At 50.0% G+C, this 22,043-nt stretch overlaps 1 protein-coding gene across 3 annotated transcripts in view; it reads right to left on the reverse strand.

Moving 5' to 3' along the window:
* LOC140728033 (phosphorylase b kinase regulatory subunit alpha, liver isoform-like) overlaps positions 1–22,043 on the reverse strand; it is a 153,280-nt gene that overhangs the window by 12,134 nt on the left and 119,103 nt on the right. For all 3 annotated transcript variants that reach the window (XM_073046147.1, XM_073046148.1, XM_073046146.1), the window contains exons 30-31: positions 2,256–2,309; positions 1,643–1,843 (exon numbers count right to left, since the gene is read on the reverse strand). In XM_073046147.1, the coding sequence (XP_072902248.1) occupies positions 1,643–1,843; positions 2,256–2,309 (255 nt within the window). The remainder of the gene's footprint in view (positions 1–1,642; positions 1,844–2,255; positions 2,310–22,043) is intronic.

Genomic DNA, 22,043 nt, shown 5'->3' on the forward strand with positions numbered 1-22,043 from the left:
TTAGAGCTTGTAGCAGATCTGGACCAGTTGGAAAAATGGCAGATGGAATTCAATGCAGCAAGTGTGAAGTGTTGCTCTTTGGGAAGACAAACCAGTGTGGGTCTCACCTGCAGAGAGTAGGGCACTGAGGAGTCCAGTAGAACAGAGGGATCTGGGAATACAGCTCGATAATTTCTTGAAATTGGCCTCACACGTAGATAGGGTCGTAAAGGAAGCTTTTGGTATACAGGCCTTCATAAAACAATGTACTAAGTACAGAGTTGAGATGTTATGTTGGTGTGGCCTTATTTAGACTATTGTATGTCGTTTTGGTCATCTACCTACAGGAAAGTAAGATTGAAAAAGTACAGAGAAAAGGATGTTGCTGTGACTTGAGGACCTGATTTATAGACAATGGTTGAATAGGTTAGGATTTTATTCTCTAGAACATAACAAATTGAGGGGAGATTTTAAAGAAGTATATAAAATTTTGAGGGGTATAGATAGGATAAATGCAAGCAGGCTTTTTTCCACAGAGGTTTGGTGAGGCTACAACAACAGGTCATGGGTTAAGGGTGAAAGGTGAAATATTTAAGGGGAACATGAGGGGGAACTTCTTCACTCAGTTGGAAGAGTGTGGAATGAGCTTTCAGTGCATGTGTATTGTGGGTTTGGTTTAAACATTTAAGAGAAATTTGAATAGGTACCTGGATGAGTGTGAGCTGAAGGGCTATCGTCTGAATGTGGGTCAGGGAGACTAGGCAGATCAATGGTTAAGCACAGATTAGATGGGCTGAAAGGCTTGATCCTGTGCTGTAGTGTTCTATGACTCTATACTTTCACCCTTTCATTCCAAGAATCATTCTCGTGACCCTCTCCAATGCATTCACATTTTTTTTTCTTAGGTAAGGGGCCCAAAACTGCTCACAATACTCCAAGTACTGTCTGACCAATTCCTCATAAAGCCTCAGCATCACATCCTCACTCTTATGTTCCAGTCCTTTCAAAACGAATGCTAACATTGCATTTGTTTTTGTTACCACCAACTCAACCTGCAAGTTAACCTTTAGGGAATCCTGCATAAGGACCCCCAATTCCCTTTGCACCTCCGATTTATGAATTTCCTCCCCATTTAGAAAATTGTCTATGCCTTTATTCTTTCTACCAAGCTCACAGCCATTCACTTTCCTACACAATATTCCATCTGCTACTACTTTAGCCATTCTCACAATCTATCCAAGTCCTTCTGCAATCTCCTGCTTTCTCAACACTATCTGCCCCTTCACCTATCATATGCAAACATAGCCACAAAGTCATCAATTCTGTTATGCAAATCATGGATACATAACATGAAGTGTTCCCAACACCAACCCGGAGGAATTCCACTAGTTACTGGCAGCCAACCAGAACGGGCCTCCTTTTTTCCCAGACTTTCCCTTCTGCTAGTTCGCCAATCTGTTATCCATACCACAGGCTCTTAACTTGGTAAACAGCCTCATGTGTGCATCTTGTCAAAAGCTTTCTGAAAATCCAAGTGAACAACATCGCCAGAATTCATAATAAAAATATTCTCTATATGATACAAGGCAATATACAATCAAAATCTCAGTTCTTAAATGTTTACTTATGCATATGTTTTAAATCAGCTTCCACCAGTGTTTACCTGGTCTTGTAAAAAATACTCATTGGCCATGAGTATGATGTGATCCACATATATTACACCACCAACACTGTGGACCTCCAGCTCTGCGAGTACGGTGAGGACTAGAATGGTTTCCACCAGAAGCTGTCTGTATTCAGGGTGAGGAACACGGTTCAGAACGGACTCAACCTGCACTGCAAATTTTATCTCTTGGGGTGTCATCTTAAAATGAAACAAATTGAAGAGTTAAGTCATACTAAAGTGAAATTAACACATTCTCTGATCTTCATACAATTAACGATACTGTCTTTCCTTAATAATATGCTACATTTTAAAAATAAATTTAAAACATTTTTAACACTGGTTGAGTTAGCAAAGTGAAATAGAACTGATTCCCAATGTTCTTAAGGAATCATATTTTATTTTACCTGGAGATACAGCACAGCACAGCTCCTTCTGGTCCTTCGAGCCACACAACCCAGCAAATCCAGAATTAACCCTAGCCTAATCATGGGACAATCAGCAATGACCAATTAATCTACTAACTGGTATGCCCAGAGCAGCTGGAAATTTGAAGCAACCCACACACCTCACAGTAACTGGCCATCAGTGATAAAGGAATTAAATGTCTTACCTCTCTTGTGGTTGAAGAAGGAATCACAAAGCCATCAATGGAAAGGCCATGGCACTACATTTAAAGGAAGGCATGGGTTAAAATCAAATCCATTGTGCCTACAGATTTCAACATTTCAAAGGAGATAATGTGCAGAGGTTATTCATACAAACATTATCATGTATACTTATATATAACATACCGTAGATTTCGCACTACAGAGCGCACCTGATTAAAAGCCGCTGGCTCTAATTTTAGAAAGAAAATCAATTTTGTACTTGTACAAGCCGCACCGGATTTTAGGCCGCACCGGATTTTCGGCCACAGGTGTCCCACGTTGTAATATGAGATATTTACACAGAAAGATATTACACGTGAGGATTTTTTAACTTTTAATTAAATCCATATGGTAACATAAACAAATACATATTGCAAATGCTTTTTTTCGAACCGTGCCTGTAACGCGGCTACTTTTAAATATACATACGTATCGGTAACACAAATTACGTTGCGTATACTTTTTTACTGAACAACATTCCAATATCTCCTAACGACTGGTAAAAAATATATATACTGCAGCCTACCAGGAAAAGTTATTGATCGCCTTTAACTTAAAAGCAGCGTTCGCCCCCACCTTCCCGTTTATCGCAAACCGGTATTTCCCACAAGACGCGGCGAAACCGGGTGTGACGTCATAGCATCCCGGGATGTAGTACAGAAAACAAATATAGTTAAAACACTTCTAACTTTAACTAGAAATTACTAACAAATGAATTACTAAGCGAAAATATTATAAACTAAATAACTGCCATAAAGGCAGCACAATGCTTTTCTTCGAGTGTTTTCCATGTTGATGAGGGTGAGTACAAATGACTGATTTACAATAATTTAATTGTGAAAGTGCGCTTGATTTATCGTACAATTTCATTGGACCTCTGTGAACTACTCATCAATTTTATTGGTCTACTGTTACGAGGCAAAATGTTTTTGGCCGCATGAAAAAAAATCATGCATTAGCCGCACCGTAGTAAAGGCCGCAGTGTTCAAAGCTGTTCAAAATGTGGGAAAAAAGTAGCGGCTTATAATCCGACATCTACGGTACATACACACTACATCTCTTCCACATACTCTTTGAAAACACTATCTCAGGTGCACTGTGCTGTTCATAACCCTCTCAGGAATTATTATTGATTCTACTTAACAGAATCAATATGGATCAACATGGCTCTCTACATATTTCCAGTTTGAGCAAAGGTTCATTTTATTGTCAAAGTATGCATGTACAATATAACTCTGATATTTATTTTTTCCAGAGAGCCATGCAGTACAGAAATACCCCGGGTGTTGATGGAAAAAAAGACATCAACTCCATCCCAATCCCTGGCACGAAAAAGAAACAAAACTTGCAGACCCCAAAAATCCCTCCTCCCCCACATCAGTCACAAAAACAATCACTGACCCCGTACACATGACAATCCCCGAGCCCTCATTCACACAAAGAACAGTGACAGTAGCACCAAACTCCCAACAGCCCCCTTTACACACAAAAATTAACAGATCACTCACCAGCCAATCATACACAAGAACGGAAACACCGCAAGACTGAAGGAAATGAATATATAGTACAGTCCAATAATCACATAAACCTCAGAAAAATATCTTTTTGCCTGCATTCGAGGACAGTAGCTCAGTCCTTCTGTAAAGAATGACCGCCAATCCGGGTCCAAACATCACCGATAAGGTCAAACGTGCTTATCCGCAGCCAAACGCACTGATCCGGGGCTGAGCAAGCAGATCCGGCTGCTGACTGTCCCCGTTGTGAGTCATCTCTGAACCCTCTGCCCCCCCCCCCCCCGCATTCACCTTAATACTTCAATCTTTCACGCTGCTTTGAGTCATTCACAACCTTGTCTCTGGTCTTTTCCATGAGTCATCTTGTGTTCTCAGACCTTTTCGCCCCCCCCCCGCCCCCCTCACCCCCATCTCTGACACAACATAGTGCTGGATGCTTCAATCAAGTTCCAAACTGTACAGAACAAGCTCCAACCATTTCCATAACATAAACAAGACAAAAAGAACAAGCAAAAGGCATAGAAAAAGTAAAATAATCAGATAGATTTGCTATATGAAAGATGTCGCCCAAGGAATTATTCACTGGCACCACCTTGATCAGAAGTGATAGTAATATCAATGTCTGCAACACAACATCCTCATCAAGATCATGTCCATAGCAACACAATACACTCACCAAGATGGTGTCCATAGCAACACAACAACCTTATCAGGATGATGTCCATAGCAACACAATACACTCACCAAGATGGTGTCCATAGCAACACAACAACCTCATCAGGATGATCTCCATAGCAACACAACAACCTCACCAAGACAGTATCCAGGGCAACACAACACCCTCTCCAAGACAGTATCCAGAGGAACACACAATCTCACCAACACAGCATCCAGCAGAATACATTATAGATAGATTTGTTGTTGAATTATAGGAAAGTCATCATTCAGCTGGAAAGAGTGCAAAGAAAGTTTCCAGGACTGCTGTCAATATCGGAGGCCCTAAGTTAGAGGAGAGGTTGGCCAGGCTAGGACTTCATTCTCTGGAGCATAAAAGACTTTCATAACATCATAGGGTGAATGCACTCTTCACCCCCCTCCCACCCCAGGGAAAGGCAATCAAAATCTAGTGGGTATACGTTTCAGCGGAGATTTGAAAGGGACCCAAGGGCAATTTTTTCTGCACAGAGGATGGTGTCTATGATGAGCTCTCAGAAGAAGTGGCTGGGGCAGGTACAATAACAACATTTAAAAGACATTTGGACAAGGATGAGGTTAGGAAAGGTTTAGAGAGATAAGGGCCAAACATAGACAAATAGGACTAGCTTAAATGAACAGATTGGACAAGGGTCAGTTTCTGTATTCTGTGATCCCCTTGCATGAGGAAAGTCCATCACCCAGCCCCCATCCTCATCACATTCTACAGGGGTTGTATTGAGAGCATCCTGAGCTGCATCACTGCCTGGTTTGGAAATTGCACCATTTCGGATCGCAAGACCCTGCAGCGGATAGTGAGGACAGCTGAGAAGATCATCGGGGTCTTTCTTCCTGCCATCATGGGCATTTAGACAACACGCTGCATCCCAAAGGAAACAGTATTATGAAGGACCCCATGCACCCCTCATACAAACTCTTCTCCCTCATTACGTCTGGGAAAAGGCTCCAAAGCATTCCAGCTCTCACGACCAGACTATGTAACAGTTTCTTCCTCCAAGCTATCAGACTCCTCAATACCCGAAACTTGGACTGACACCTTGCCCTATTGTCCTGCTTATTATTCATTGTAATGCCTGCACTGGTTTTGTGCACTTTATGCAGTCCTGTGTAGGTCTGTAGTCTAGTGTAGCTTTCTCTGTGTTGTTTTTTTTTTACGTAGTTCAGTCTAGTTTTTGTACTGTGTCATGGTCCTGAAAAACGTTGTCTCATTTTTACTATGTACTGTACCAGCAGTTATGGTCGAAATGACAATAAAAGTGACTTGACTTCACTTGATATGGCATCCAACACAAAACACTTCCCTCGTCGAGAAGGCATCTGAAGCAAAATTATACTGAACAGGAAAGAGAGTGCTTGTGGGTAAGATCTTTTTAGAGATGAGAAAAATAGAAAAGATCAGCAAAAGTTAATGTGGGCCATTTACACGCAGAAACAAGAGAAACTATTTTGGGGAATAGGGTATGTGTGGGGAAATTAAACTAATATTCCTGTCTTCACCAAAGGGGTGGTACAGTAGTGTACGGGTTAGTGTAACTCTATTACAGCTCCTGCAGTCCAGGTTTAAGTCCAATACTGTCTGTAAGGAATTTGTATGTAACCCCTGGGTTGCCTCAGGCATCGCTCAAACTCGTTCTAGTCTAGGGGGAGCAGCCTTCGGCCCCGCCAAACTGGGTAATCAGCTGGTGTGGATGCTGTGTGATGTCCCCGCCTCGCCCAAAAAACACAGACAGTACACCTTATGCGATTAAATGAGTACAATTTATAAAGATTACTATAACTAAGCGATTACTAACGATACAGTATATATGAATAAGAGAAAAAAAAAGGCGCCAAACTTATCAAAGTCCAAACCACTTCGTGCACAACCGTTGGAGCTCAATTACTGAAGTCTCATGGCCACCATTCGATCCCCTCCGACTTCCCCGACCCGCCTCCTGGGACCCCCACGGTGGTCGACCAGACGCTCCACACTCCTCTGTCTCCGTCTCCTCTCATCACCGAACACCTTGGGCCGAGGACCGTCGCCCAGCTTCCAGCATCCCGTCCTCTCTCTCTCACTCCATCGCCCCGACTCCCCAAAATCCCCGCCAACAATCAGTTTACAGTCCCAAACAAGCTTCCAGCACTTATCATAACAAAGACGCTAGCATTCCTACTATTAACACAGGCGCCAGCATTCCTACTTTTAACAAAACAAAGACGCCATTTTGATTACATACACAGTAACAAAGAAAAAGAAAAAACCCCCGTTACACTCTCCCCCCACCAAATAAAAGTCATGTCCTCATGACTATTAGATAACTCGTCACCTTTCCTGCCAACACACCGTAACCCAAGCACAAGCAGTGACATCTCCTCCCCACACAGTAAACCTCACACCCTGTTCCTTAGGCGCTATATAGGCCAACTATCTGGGCGTTCCCTAACCCTTCTGAGACCTCCGTACCCTCCTCACCTAAACCCTTAGGCTAGGACACAGCTGGGGATACCTTGGGTCCACTACCAACACCTCTTTCAACCTCTCACTCATGCCCCACACTGCACACAGCTAACCCTCCCCACTACAGCTGACTCAGTGGAAGAAGGGCCAAAGGTCTCTTCCTCAATCGAGGGAAAGTCAGCAAAAGGCAGCATGTACCACACATCCAGCACATCAGTCTTTGAATCCGTATTCTTCCTCATTTCTTTGATCGGTAGCTGCTGTTTGATCTTCTCCAAACGGAAACACGTGACCTGCACTGCTCCTGCAGTCTCTTCAGCCTCCTGCAATTGAGATTATCATCTTCTCTGGCCCCTGGCTCAGCAGTTCTGACTCCTGCATCCCAGCCATCTCAATCTGGAATGCAGTTACTCCAACAGCTTCTTCCACTCCGACCTGAAAAGCAGCAGTTAAACGATTGGTCACCCTCCAGTTCAGTATTCACTGCACTTCTCTCCAGCTTCTTTTTTTCTCCTCATGACTTCTTCCAAATCAACCTTCAGGTGTTGCACTTCATTTGAACTGTCGATGGTCATCTTCAGGTTCCCTTCAAGCTACCGCTTTCCCCTTCCAAGATTTGTCCGCAATTTCTTCACCTCCGCAAACTCCCTTCTCCAGGCTCTCAGTTTGCTGTGGCCCTCAGTCAAACAACTTTCTTCGTTCTCTCCAATTTGTACGTCTTTCAAATGGTTCCAGATCACTCTCTCCGGTCTCTCAGTCTTCATTTCAAACTTGATTCCGTAGAGACAGTTACTCACGAGCTGCGACCTTCGCCAGCCCTGGCACGTGTCCAGAAAACACTTTAACTCTGTAGTTCTCAGCCGCTCCTGCAACGACCTCACTTCATATTCTCCTGAGGCAAATCCAAATACCAGGAGATCATCCACATACGTCAAAATTCCAAACGCCTCCACACCCCCATGGTCTTCCACATGCCCTGCAGGAAGGTTGCAAGGGCTCCGGAGATACCCTGTGGTATCTTTTCGGACCGGAAAGACTCCTAGGGAACTTTTAACCGCCGTCTTCTCCTTGTCGGCCTCACTCATCGGGATCTGGCAACATCCACTCCTCAGATCCAGCACCTTAAACGTCTTCGCACCACTCAGATAGGCCATCGCCTCTATGGCCCAATATAATCCACACACACGCTGCCTACGTCTGCCACGCTGTAGGGGCCAGTCGCCGCAACCTCTGCCTCACCGAGGTGTCTTCAGCAGTCAACTCCCCTCCCTGGTGGTATTTTGCAGCGTCCACTAAGAGGGTCTCACCCTCAGATACTCCTCCAGGCCATACCACCACCGGCTCTTGTTTGAATTCGGTATCGGCCCAATGCTGCTACACACGTCCGCACAAGCAGCTCGAAACTCTGGGTGCATCGATAATGCCTCCAAACAGCTCTCACCCGCCTCCTCTGGGCAGGCCCCCAAGCGCACCAACAGGATATTGGTTCTCTCCATAACCGAAACGCTGCCCGTCTCAACAGTGTCCGGACACATCAGCATCAACGATTCACGAACCTCAGTCACCTCCACATTTGCCTCTAAGAACTCCATTTTCACTGACCAACAACCGCCGTCTTTATAATCACCGGCACTGGTACCCCAAATCTCCACTGCCGTCAATGTCATCAAGGGTAAAGGCTTTCAAAAACGGTTATAAAACAAACTGTACAGCAACTTAACCGGTGCCCCGGTGCCGAGGATGGCTTTAACTTGACCTCTATCCATCCGTAACAACACCTGAGTGCATGGTCCCTCTAAGCCTTCAGGAATAGGGTCTGTTCCTTGTGGGAGTTCCTTGGTACATTGCTGGGAACGTGCTCCCCCAGAGACCCCAAGCCGTTCCCCCACTGGGCCTCCTCTAAGTTTCCCGACACCTCTCGGATCAATGGAACAACTGATCCCCTTGACAGATCCCCTGTCTCCGCAAGCAATTTATCTGCCCTCCTAACCAAAAGGGATACCCTAAAAACTTCCCACCAATCTCCTGCCACGGATATGATAAGCCCCCCAGCTGCGGCATTTGACTTCCAGTCGAACCACACGCATTTTCCCACACTTTTCCAGAACTGGCAGCTGTCACTTCGAGGTAATTGCGCCCGACAGTTCTAACAACGCTACCAGCCCGCCTACTCAAACTTTCAACCAATCCCTGTCGCTTTCCCTCAGCCAAGCACTGCCACTCACCCAACAACTGAGAGGTCCGCTCCGCCCACGTCTCCGCCCCTTTAGGGCTGGACATTATTCCAACAACCGGGCGGAGCCCACCATAGCTGAAACATCCCAACCTGTCACTCCTCACTCTCCAAACAGTACGGACAACCCATGGTACAACCACCATTTCGTCAGCGCTAGTCGGAACTCGAACAACGACCTCCGGGCTACCAACAGCAGCCACCCCACCCAACACACATGCAGAGACAACCGGCAATCGCACACCCACAAAGGCACACCAGCTCTTCGCCGCAGACACAATTCAAAGAGGGCGATCACACAGCTTCCACAGAAATCAATCCCGGACGATCACCCCCACAATGTAACCCCTGGGTCGCCTCAGGCATCGCTCAAACTCGTTCTAGTCTAGGGGGAGCAGCCTTCGGTCCCGCCAAACTGGGTAATCAGCTGGTGTGGATGCTGTGTGATGTCCCCGCCTCGCCCAAAAAACACAGACAGTACACCTTATGCGATTAAATGAGTACAATTTATAAAGATTACTATAACTAAGCGATTACTAACGATACAGTATATATGAATAAGAGAAAAAAAAGAAAAGGCGCCAAACTTATCAAAGTCCAAACCACTTCGTGCACAATCGTTGGAGCTCAATTACTGAAGTCTCATGGCCACCATTCGATCCCCTCCGACTTCCCCGACCCGCCTCCTGGGACCCCCACGGTGGTCGACCAGACGCTCCACACTCCTCTGTCTCCGTCTCCTCTCATCACCGAACACCTTGGGCCGAGGACCGTCGCCCAGCTTCCAGCATCCCGTCCTCTCTCTCTCACTCCATCGCCCCGACTCCCCAAAATCCCCGCCAACAATCAGTTTACAGTCCCAAACAAGCTTCCAGCACTTATCATAACAAAGACGCTAGCATTCCTACTATTAACACAGGCGCCAGCATTCCTACTTTTAACAAAACAAAGACGCCATTTTGATTACATACACAGTAACAAAGAAAAAGAAAAAACCCCCGTTACACTCTCCCCCCACCAAATAAAAGTCATGTCCTCATGACTATTAGATAACTCGTCACCTTTCCTGCCAACACACCGTAACCCAAGCACAAGCAGTGACATCTCCTCCCCACACAGTAAACCTCACACCCTGTTCCTTAGGCGCTATATAGGCCAACTATCTGGGCGTTCCCTAACCCTTCTGAGACCTCCGTACCCTCCTCACCTAAACCCTTAGGCTAGGACACAGCTGGGGATACCTTGGGTCCACTACCAACACCTCTTTCAACCTCTCACTCATGCCCCACACTGCACACAGCTAACCCTCCCCACTACAGCTGACTCAGTGGAAGAAGGGCCAAAGGTCTCTTCCTCAATCGAGGGAAAGTCAGCAAAAGGCAGCATGTACCACACATCCAGCACATCAGTCTTTGAATCCGTATTCTTCCTCATTTCTTTGATCGGTAGCTGCTGTTTGATCTTCTCCAAACGGAAACACGTGACCTGCACTGCTCCTGCAGTCTCTTCAGCCTCCTGCAATTGAGATTATCATCTTCTCTGGCCCCTGGCTCAGCAGTTCTGACTCCTGCATCCCAGCCATCTCAATCTGGAATGCAGTTACTCCAACAGCTTCTTCCACTCCGACCTGAAAAGCAGCAGTTAAACGATTGGTCACCCTCCAGTTCAGTATTCACTGCACTTCTCTCCAGCTTCTTTTTTTCTCCTCATGACTTCTTCCAAATCAACCTTCAGGTGTTGCACTTCATTTGAACTGTCGATGGTCATCTTCAGGTTCCCTTCAAGCTACCGCTTTCCCCTTCCAAGATTTGTCCGCAATTTCTTCACCTCCGCAAACTCCCTTCTCCAGGCTCTCAGTTTGCTGTGGCCCTCAGTCAAACAACTTTCTTCGTTCTCTCCAATTTGTACGTCTTTCAAATGGTTCCAGATCACTCTCTCCGGTCTCTCAGTCTTCATTTCAAACTTGATTCCGTAGAGACAGTTACTCACGAGCTGCGACCTTCGCCAGCCCTGGCACGTGTCCAGAAAACACTTTAACTCTGTAGTTCTCAGCCGCTCCTGCAACGACCTCACTTCATATTCTCCTGAGGCAAATCCAAATACCAGGAGATCATCCACATACGTCAAAATTCCAAACGCCTCCACACCCCCATGGTCTTCCACATGCCCTGCAGGAAGGTTGCAAGGGCTCCGGAGATACCCTGTGGTATCTTTTCGGACCGGAAAGACTCCTAGGGAACTTTTAACCGCCGTCTTCTCCTTGTCGGCCTCACTCATCGGGATCTGGCAACATCCACTCCTCAGATCCAGCACCTTAAACGTCTTCGCACCACTCAGATAGGCCATCGCCTCTATGGCCCAATATAATCCACACACACGCTGCCTACGTCTGCCACGCTGTAGGGGCCAGTCGCCGCAACCTCTGCCTCACCGAGGTGTCTTCAGCAGTCAACTCCCCTCCCTGGTGGTATTTTGCAGCGTCCACTAAGAGGGTCTCACCCTCAGATACTCCTCCAGGCCATACCACCACCGGCTCTTGTTTGAATTCGGTATCGGCCCAATGCTGCTACACACGTCCGCACAAGCAGCTCGAAACTCTGGGTGCATCGATAATGCCTCCAAACAGCTCTCACCCGCCTCCTCCGGGCAGGCCCCCAAGCGCACCAACAGGATATTGGTTCTCTCCATAACCGAAACGCTGCCCGTCTCAACAGTGTCCGGACACATCAGCATCAACGATTCACGAACCTCAGTCACCTCCACATTTGCCTCTAAGAACTCCATTTTCACTGACCAACAACCGCCGTCTTTATAATCACCGGCACTGGTACCCCAAATCTCCACTGCCGTCAATGTCATCAAGGGTAAAGGCTTTCAAAAACGGTTATAAAACAAACTGTACAGCAACTTAACCGGTGCCCCGGTGCCGAGGATGGCTTTAACTTGACCTCTATCCATCCGTAACAACACCTGAGTGCATGGTCCCTCTAAGCCTTCAGGAATAGGGTCTGTTCCTTGTGGGAGTTCCTTGGTACATTGCTGGGAACGTGCTCCCCCAGAGACCCCAAGCCGTTCCCCCACTGGGCCTCCTCTAAGTTTCCCGACATCTCTCGGATCAACGGAACAACTGATCCCCTTGACAGATCCCCTGTCTCCGCAAGCAATTTATCTGCCCTCCTAACCAAAAGGGATACCCTAAAAACTTCCCACCAATCTCCTGCCACGGATATGATAAGCCCCCCAGCTGCGGCATTTGACTTCCAGTCGAACCACACGCATTTTCCCACACTTTTCCAGAACTGGCAGCTGTCACTTCGAGGTAATTGCGCCCGACAGTTCTAACAACGCTACCAGCCCGCCTACTCAAACTTTCAACCAATCCCTGTCGCTTTCCCTCAGCCAAGCACTGCCACTCACCCAACAACTGAGAGGTCCGCTCCGCCCACGTCTCCGCCCCTTTAGGGCTGGACATTATTCCAACAACCGGGCGGAGCCCACCATAGCTGAAACATCCCAACCTGTCACTCCTCACTCTCCAAACAGTACGGACAACCCATGGTACAACCACCATTTCGTCAGCGCTAGTCGGAACTCGAACAACGACCTCCGGGCTACCAACAGCAGCCACCCCACCCAACACACATGCAGAGACAACCGGCAATCGCACACCCACAAAGGCACACCAGCTCTTCGCCGCAGACACAATTCAAAGAGGGCGATCACACAGCTTCCACAGAAATCAATCCCGGACGATCACCCCCACAATGTAACCCCTGGGTCGCCTCAGGCATCGCTCAAACTCGTTCTAGTCTAGGGGGAGCAGCCTTCGGTCCCGCCAAACTGGGTAATCAGCTGGTGTGGATGCTGTGTGATGTCCCCGCCTCGCCCAAAAAACACAGACAGTACACCTTATGCGATTAAATGAGTACAATTTATAAAGATTACTATAACTAAGCGATTACTAACGATACAGTATATATGAATAAGAGAAAAAAAAGAAAAGGCGCCAAACTTATCAAAGTCCAAACCACTTCGTGCACAATCGTTGGAGCTCAATTACTGAAGTCTCATGGCCACCATTCGATCCCCTCCGACTTCCTCGACCCGCCTCCTGGGACCCCCACGGTGGTCGACCAGACGCTCCACACTCCTCTGTCTCCGTCTCCTCTCATCACCGAACACCTTGGGCCGGGGACCGTCGCCCAGCTTCCAGCATCCCGTCCTCTCTCTCACTCCATCGCCCCGACTCCCCAAAATCCCCGCCAACAATCAGTTTACAGTCCCAAACAAGCTTCCAGCACTTAACATAACAAAGACGCTAGCATTCCTACTATTAACACAGGCGCCAGCATTCCTACGTTTAACAAAACAAAGACGCCATTTTGATTACATACACAGTAACAAAGAAAAAGAAAAAACCCCCGTTACATGTATATTCTCCATGGGACTGCATGGGTTTCCTCCGGGTGCTCTGGTTTCCTCCCACTTTCCAAAAACATACGGGCTAGTTGGTTACGTGGGTGTAATTGGCAGCAGGGTCTTGTTGGATTGGAATCTCTATAAACAAATTAATAAATAACCTGGCCTTGAGTGAACTGAGAGAGTTATTACGGCAACTGATGCGACTGAATGGCAATACACCCCCAGACTCTGATGTGTTGCATGCTGGAGATTTGAACAAGGCAACCCCAGAATCAGATACAGCATGGAAACACCCCTTTGGCCAACAGAGTCCATGCTGACGAGCAACCAATCACTTACATCAGTCCTTGACAACACATTTATCAACTCCCTCCAGGTTCTACCATTCACCTACAACCACCCCAGGCTCAACCACACACCTACACCCACCCCAGGCTCTACTATTCACCAACACCCACCCCAGGCTCAACCACGCACCTACACCCACCCCAGGCTCTACTATTCACCTACACCCACCCCAGGCTCAACCACGCACCTACACCCACCCCAGGCTCTACTATTCACCAACACCCAACCCAGGCTCTACTATTCACCTACACCCACCCCAGGCTCAACTATTCACCAATACCCACACCAGGCTCTACTATTCACCAACACCCACCCCAGGCTCAACTATTCACCTACACCCACCCCAGGCTCCACTATTCACCAACACCCACCACAGACTCTACTATTCACCTACACCCACCCCAGGCTCCACTATTCACCAACACCCACCCCAGGCACAACTATTCACCTACACCCACCCCAGGCTCCACTATTCACCAACACCCACCACAGACTCTACTATTCACCTACACCCACCCCAGGCTCTACTATTCACCAACACCCACCCCAGGCTCTACCACACACTTACACCCACCCCAGGCTCTACTATTCACCAACACCCACCCCAGGCTCTACTATTCACCAACACCCACCCCAGGCTCTACCACACACTTACACCCACCCCAGGCTCTACTATACACCTACACCCACACCAGGCTCTACCACACACTTACACCCACCCCAGGCTCTACTATTCACCAACACCCACCCCAGGCTCTACCACACACTTACACCCACCCCAGGCTCTACTATTCACCTACACCCACCCCAGGCTCCACTATTCACCAACACCCACCCCAGGCTCTACTATTCACCAACAACCACCCCAGTATCTACTAATCACCAACACCCACGCCAGGCTATACCACGCACCTACACCCACCCCAGGCTCTACTATTCACCAACACCCACCCCAGACCCTACTATTCACCTACACCCACCAGAGACTCTACTATTCACCTACACCCACCCCAGGCTCTACTATTGACCAACACCCACCCCAGGCTCTACTATTCACCTACAACCACCCCAGGCACTACTATACACCTACACCCACACCAGGCTCAACCATTCACCTACACCCACCCCAGGCTCCACTATTCACCAATACCCACCCCAGGCTCCACTATTCACCAACACCCACCCCAGGCTCTACTATTCACCTACACCCACCCCAGGCTCTAGTATTCACCTACACCCACCCCAGGATCTACTGTTCACCTACACCCACACAAGGCTCAACCATTCAGCTACACCCACCCCAGGCTCCACTATTCACCAATACCCACCCCAGGCTCCACTATTCACCAACACCCACCCCAGGCTCTACTATTCACCTACACCCACCCCAGGCTCTAGTATTCACCTACACCCACCCCAGGATCTACTGTTCACCTACACCCACACCAGGCTCTACCATTCAGCTACACCCACCCCAGGCTCTACCACACACTTACACCCACCCCAGGATCTACCACACACTTACACCCACCCCAGGCTCTACTATTCACCAACACCCACCCCAGGCTCTACTATTCACCAACACCCACCCCAGGCTCTACTATTCACCTACACCCACCCCAGGATCTACTGTTCACCTACACCCACACCAGGCTCTACCATTCAGCTACACCCACCCCAGGCTCTACCACACACTTACACCCACCCCAGGATCTACCACACACTTACACCCACCCACGGCTCTACTATTCACCAACACCCACCCCAGGCTCTACTATTCACCAACACCCACCCACGGCTCTACTATTCACCTACACCCACACCAGGCTCTACCATTCACCTACACCCACCCCAGGCTCTACTATTCACCAACAACCACCCCAGGCTCTACTATTCACCAACACCCACCCCAGGCTCTACTATTCACCTACACCCACACCAGGCTCAACCATTCACCTACACCCACCCCAGGCTCCACTATTCACCAATACCCACCCCAGGCTCCACTATTCACCAACACCCACCCCAGGCTCTACTATTCACCTACACCCACCCCAGGCTCTAGTATTCACCTACACCCACCCCAGGATCTACTGTTCACCTACACCCACACAAGGCTCAACCATTCAGCTACACCCACCCCAGGCTCCACTATTCACCAATACCCACCCCAGGCTCCACTATTCACCAACACCCACCCCAGGCTCTACTATTCACCTACACCCACCCCAGGCTCTAGTATTCACCTACACCCACCCCAGGATCTACTGTTCACCTACACCCACACCAGGCTCTACCATTCAGCTACACCCACCCCAGGCTCTACCACACACTTACACCCACCCCAGGATCTACCACACACTTACACCCACCCCAGGCTCTACTATTCACCAACACCCACCCCAGGCTCTACTATTCACCAACACCCACCCCAGGCTCTACTATTCACCTACACCCACCCCAGGATCTACTGTTCACCTACACCCACACCAGGCTCTACCATTCAGCTACACCCACCCCAGGCTCTACCACACACTTACACCCACCCCAGGATCTACCACACACTTACACCCACCCACGGCTCTACTATTCACCAACACCCACCCCAGGCTCTACTATTCACCAACACCCACCCACGGCTCTACTATTCACCTACACCCACACCAGGCTCTACCATTCACCTACACCCACCCCAGGCTCTACTATTCACCAACAACCACCCCAGGCTCTACTATTCACCAACACCCACCCCAGGCTCTACTATTCACCTACACCCACACCAGGCTCTACCACACACTTACACCCACCCCAGGCTCTACTATTCACCAACACCCACCCCAGGCTCTACTATACACCTACACCCACACCAGGCTCTACCATTCACCTACACCCACCCCAGGCTCTACTATTCACCAACACCCACCCCAGGCTCTACTATACACCTACACCCACACCAGGCTCTACTATTCACCTACACCCACCCCAGGCTCTACTATTCACCAACACCCACCCCAGGCTCTACCACACACCTACACCCACCCCAGGCTCTACTATTCACCTACACCCACCCCAGGCTCTACTATTCACCAACACCCACCCCAGGCTCAACTATTCACCAACACCCACACCAGGCTCTACTATTCACCTACACCCACCCCAGGCTCTACTATTCACCAACACCCACCCCAGGCTCTACCACACACCTACACCCACCCCAGGCTCTACTATTCACCTACACCCACCCCAGGCTCTACTATTCACCTACACCCACCCCAGGCTCAACTATTCACCAACAACCACCCCAGGCTCTACTATTCACCAACACCCACCCCAGTATCTACTATTCACCAACACCCACGCCAGGCTATACCACCAACCTACACCCACCACAGACTCTACATTTCACCTACACCCACCACAGACTCTACTATTCACCTACACCCACCCCAGGCTCTACTATTGACCAACACCCACCCCAGGCTCTACTATTCACCTACAACCACCCCAGGCACTACTATACACCTACACCCACACCAGGCTCTACCATTCACCTACACCCACCCCAGGCTCTACCACACACTTACACCCACCCCAGGCTCCACTATTCACCAATACCCACCCCAGGCTCTACTATTCACCAACACCCACCCCAGGCTCTACCACACACCTACACCCACCCCAGGCTCTACCACACACCAACACCCACCCCAGGCTCTACTATTCACCTACACCCACCCCAGGCTCTAGTATTCACCTACACCCACCCCAGGATCTACTATACACCTACACCCACCCCAGGCTCTACCACACACTTACACCCACCAACGGCTCTACCACACACTTACACCCACCCCAGCTCTACCATTCACCTACACCCACCCACGGCTCTACCACACACTTACACCCACCCCAGGCTCTACCATTCACCAACACCCACCCCAGGCTCTACCATTCACCTACACCCACCCGAGGCTCTACCACACACTTACACCCACCCCAGGATCTACCACACACTTACACCCACCCACGGCTCTACTATTCACCAACACCCACCCCAGGCTCTACTATTCACCAACACCCACCACAGACTCTACTATTCACCAACACCCACCACAGGCTCTACTATTCACCTACACCCACCCCAGGCTCCACTATTCACCTACACCCACCCCAGGCTCTACTATTCACCAACACCCACCCCAGGCTCTACCACACACCAACACCCACCCCAGGCTCTACTATTCATCAACACCCACCCCAGGCTCTACCACACACTTACACCTACCCCAGGCCCTACTATTCACCTACACCCACCCCAGGCTCTAGTATTCACCAACACCCACCCCAGGCTCTACTATTCACCAACACTCACCCCAGGCTCTACCACACACTTACACCCACCCCAGGCCCTACTATTCACCAACACCCACCCCAGGCTCTACTATTCACCAACACCCACCCCAGGCTCTACCACACACTTACACCTACCCCAGGCCCTACTATTCACCAACACCCACCCCAGGCTCTACTATTCACCAACACCCACCCCAGGCTCTACTATTCACCAACACCCACCCCAGGCTCTAGTATTCACCAACACCCACCCCAGGCTCTAGTATTCACCTACACCCACCCCAGGCTCTACTATTCAACAACACCCGCCCCAGGCTCTACTATTCACCAACACCCATCTCAGGCTCTAGAATTCACCAACACCCACGACAGACTCTACTATTCACCAACACCCACCACAGACTCCACTATTCACCTAGACCCACCCCAGGCTCTAGTATTCACCAACACCCACCCCAGGCTCTACTATTCACCTACACCCACCCCAGACTCTCCTACACACCTGTACCCACCCCAGACTCTACCACACACTTACACCTACCCCAGGCTCTACTATTCACCAACACCCACCCCAGGCTCTACCACCAACCTACACCCACCACAGACTCCACCACACACTTACACCCACCCCAGGCTCTACTATTCACCTACACCCACCACAGACTCTACTATTCACCTACACCCACCCCAGGCTCTACTATTGACCAACACCCACCCCAGGCTCTACTATTCACCTACAACCACCCCAGGCACTACTATACACCTACACCCACACCAGGCTCTACCATTCACCTACACCCACCCCAGGCTCTACCACACACTTACACCCACCCCAGGCTCCACTATTCACCAATACCCACCCCAGGCTCTACTATTCACCAACACCCACCCCAGGCTCTACCACACACCTACACCCACCCCAGGCTCTACCACACACCAACACCCACCCCAGGCTCTACTATTCACCTACACCCACCCCAGGCTCTAGTATTCACCTACACCCACCCCAGGATCTACTATACACCTACACCCACCCCAGGCTCTACCACACACTTACACCCACCAACGGCTCTACCACACACTTACACCCACCCCAGCTCTACCATTCACCTACACCCACCCACGGCTCTACCACACACTTACACCCACCCCAGGCTCTACCATTCACCAACACCCACCCCAGGCTCTACCATTCACCTACACCCACCCGAGGCTCTACCACACACTTACACCCACCCCAGGATCTACTATACACCTACACCCACACCAGGCTCTACCATTCACCTACACCCACCCCAGGCTCTACCACACACTTACACCCACCCCAGGATCTACTATTCACCAACACCCACCACAGACTCTACTATTCACCAACACCCACCCCAGGCTCTACTATTCACCAACACCCACCACAGGCTCTACTATTCACCAACACCCACCCCAGGCTCTACTATTCACCTACACCCACCCCAGGCTCTACTATTCACCAACACCCACCCCAGGCTCTACCACACACCAACACCCACCCCAGGCTCTACTATTCATCAACACCCACCCCAGGCTCTACCACACACTTACACCCACCCCAGGCTCAACTATTCACCTACACCCACCCCAGGCTCTAGTATTCACCAACACCCACCCCAGGCTCTACTATTCACCAACACTCACCCCAGGCTCTACCACACACTTACACCCACCCCAGGCCCTACTATTCACCAACACCCACCCCAGGCTCTACTATTCACCAACACCCACCCCAGGCTCTACCACACACTTACACCTACCCCAGGCCCTACTATTCACCAACACCCACCCCAGGCTCTACTATTCACCAACACCCACCCCAGGCTCTACTATTCACCAACACCCACCCCAGGCTCTAGTATTCACCAACACCCACCCCAGGCTCTAGTATTCACCTACACCCACCCCAGGCTCTACTATTCAACAACACCCGCCCCAGGCTCTACTATTCACCAACACCCATCTCAGGCTCTAGAATTCACCAACACCCACGACAGACTCTACTATTCACCAACACCCACCACAGACTCCACTATTCACCTAGACCCACCCCAGGCTCTAGTATTCACCAACACCCACCCCAGGCTCTACTATTCACCTACACCCACCCCAGACTCTCCTACACACCTGTACCCACCCCAGACTCTACCACACACTTACACCTACCCCAGGCTCTACTATTCACCAACACCCACCCCAGGCTCTACCACCAACCTACACCCACCACAGACTCCACCACACACTTACACCCACCCCAGGCTCTACTATTCACCAACACCCACCACAGACTCTACTATTCACCAACACCCATCCCAGGCTCTAGTATTCACCTACACCCACCCCAGGCTCTAGTATTCACCTACACCCACCCCAGGCTCTAGTATTCACCAACACCCACCCCAGGCTCTAGTATTCACCTACACCCACCCCAGGCTCTACTATTCACCTACACCCACCCCAGGCTCTAGTATTCACCAACACCCACCCCAGGCTCTAGTATTCACCAACACCCACCCCAGGCTCTACTATTCACCTACACCCACCCCAGACTCCCCTACACACCTGCACCCACCCCAGACTCTACCACACACCTACACCTACCCCAGGCTCTACTATTCACCAACACCCACCCCAGGCTCTACCACCAACCTACACCCACCACAGACTCCACCACACACTTACACCCACCCCAGGCTCTACTATTCACCTACACCCACCCCAGGCTCTACCACACACCTACACCCACCCCAGGCTCTACCACACACTTACACTCACCCCAGGCTCTACTATTCACCAACACCCACCCCAGGCTCTACTATTCAGCTACACCCACCCCAGGCTCTACTATTCAGCTACACCCACCCCAGGCTCTACCACACACCTACACCTACCCCAGGCTCTACTGTTCACCAACACCCACCCCAGGCTCTACCACACACCTACACCTACCCAAGGCTCTACCACACACCTACACCCACGCCAGGCTCTACCACACATCTACACCCACGCCAGGCTCTACCACACACTTACACCCACCCCAGGCTCTACTGTTCACCAACACCCACCCCAGGCTCTACTATTCACCAATACCCACCCCAGGCTCTACCATTCAACTACACCCACCCCAGGCTCTACCATTCACCTACACCCACCCCAGGCTCTACTATTCACCTACACCCACCACAGACTCTACCACACACGTACACCCACCCCAGACTCCACCACACACTTACACCCACCCCAGGCTCTACTATTCACCTACATCTACCCCAGGCTCTACTATTCACCTACATCTACCCCAGGCTCTACTATTCACCTACACCCACCCCAGGCTCTACCACACACCTACACCTACCCTAGGCTCTACTATTCACCTACACCCACCCCAGGCTCTACTATTCACCTACATCTACCCCAGGCTCTACTATTCACCAACACCCACCCCAGGCTCTACTATTCACCAACACCCACCCCAGGCTCTACCATTCACCTACACCCACCCCAGGCTTTACCATTCACCTACACCTACTCCAAGCTCTACCACGTACACCCACCCCAGGCTCTACCACCTACACCTACCCCAGGCTCTACTATTCACCTACACCCACACCAGGCTTTACCATTCACCTACACCTACTCCAAGCTCTACCACGTACACCTACCCCAGGCTCTACCACTCACCTTCACCTACCCCAGAACA

This window comes from Hemitrygon akajei, chromosome 5 (genome assembly GCF_048418815.1).
Source record: "Hemitrygon akajei chromosome 5, sHemAka1.3, whole genome shotgun sequence".
In the NCBI taxonomy this organism is placed as follows: Eukaryota; Metazoa; Chordata; class Chondrichthyes; order Myliobatiformes; family Dasyatidae; genus Hemitrygon; species Hemitrygon akajei.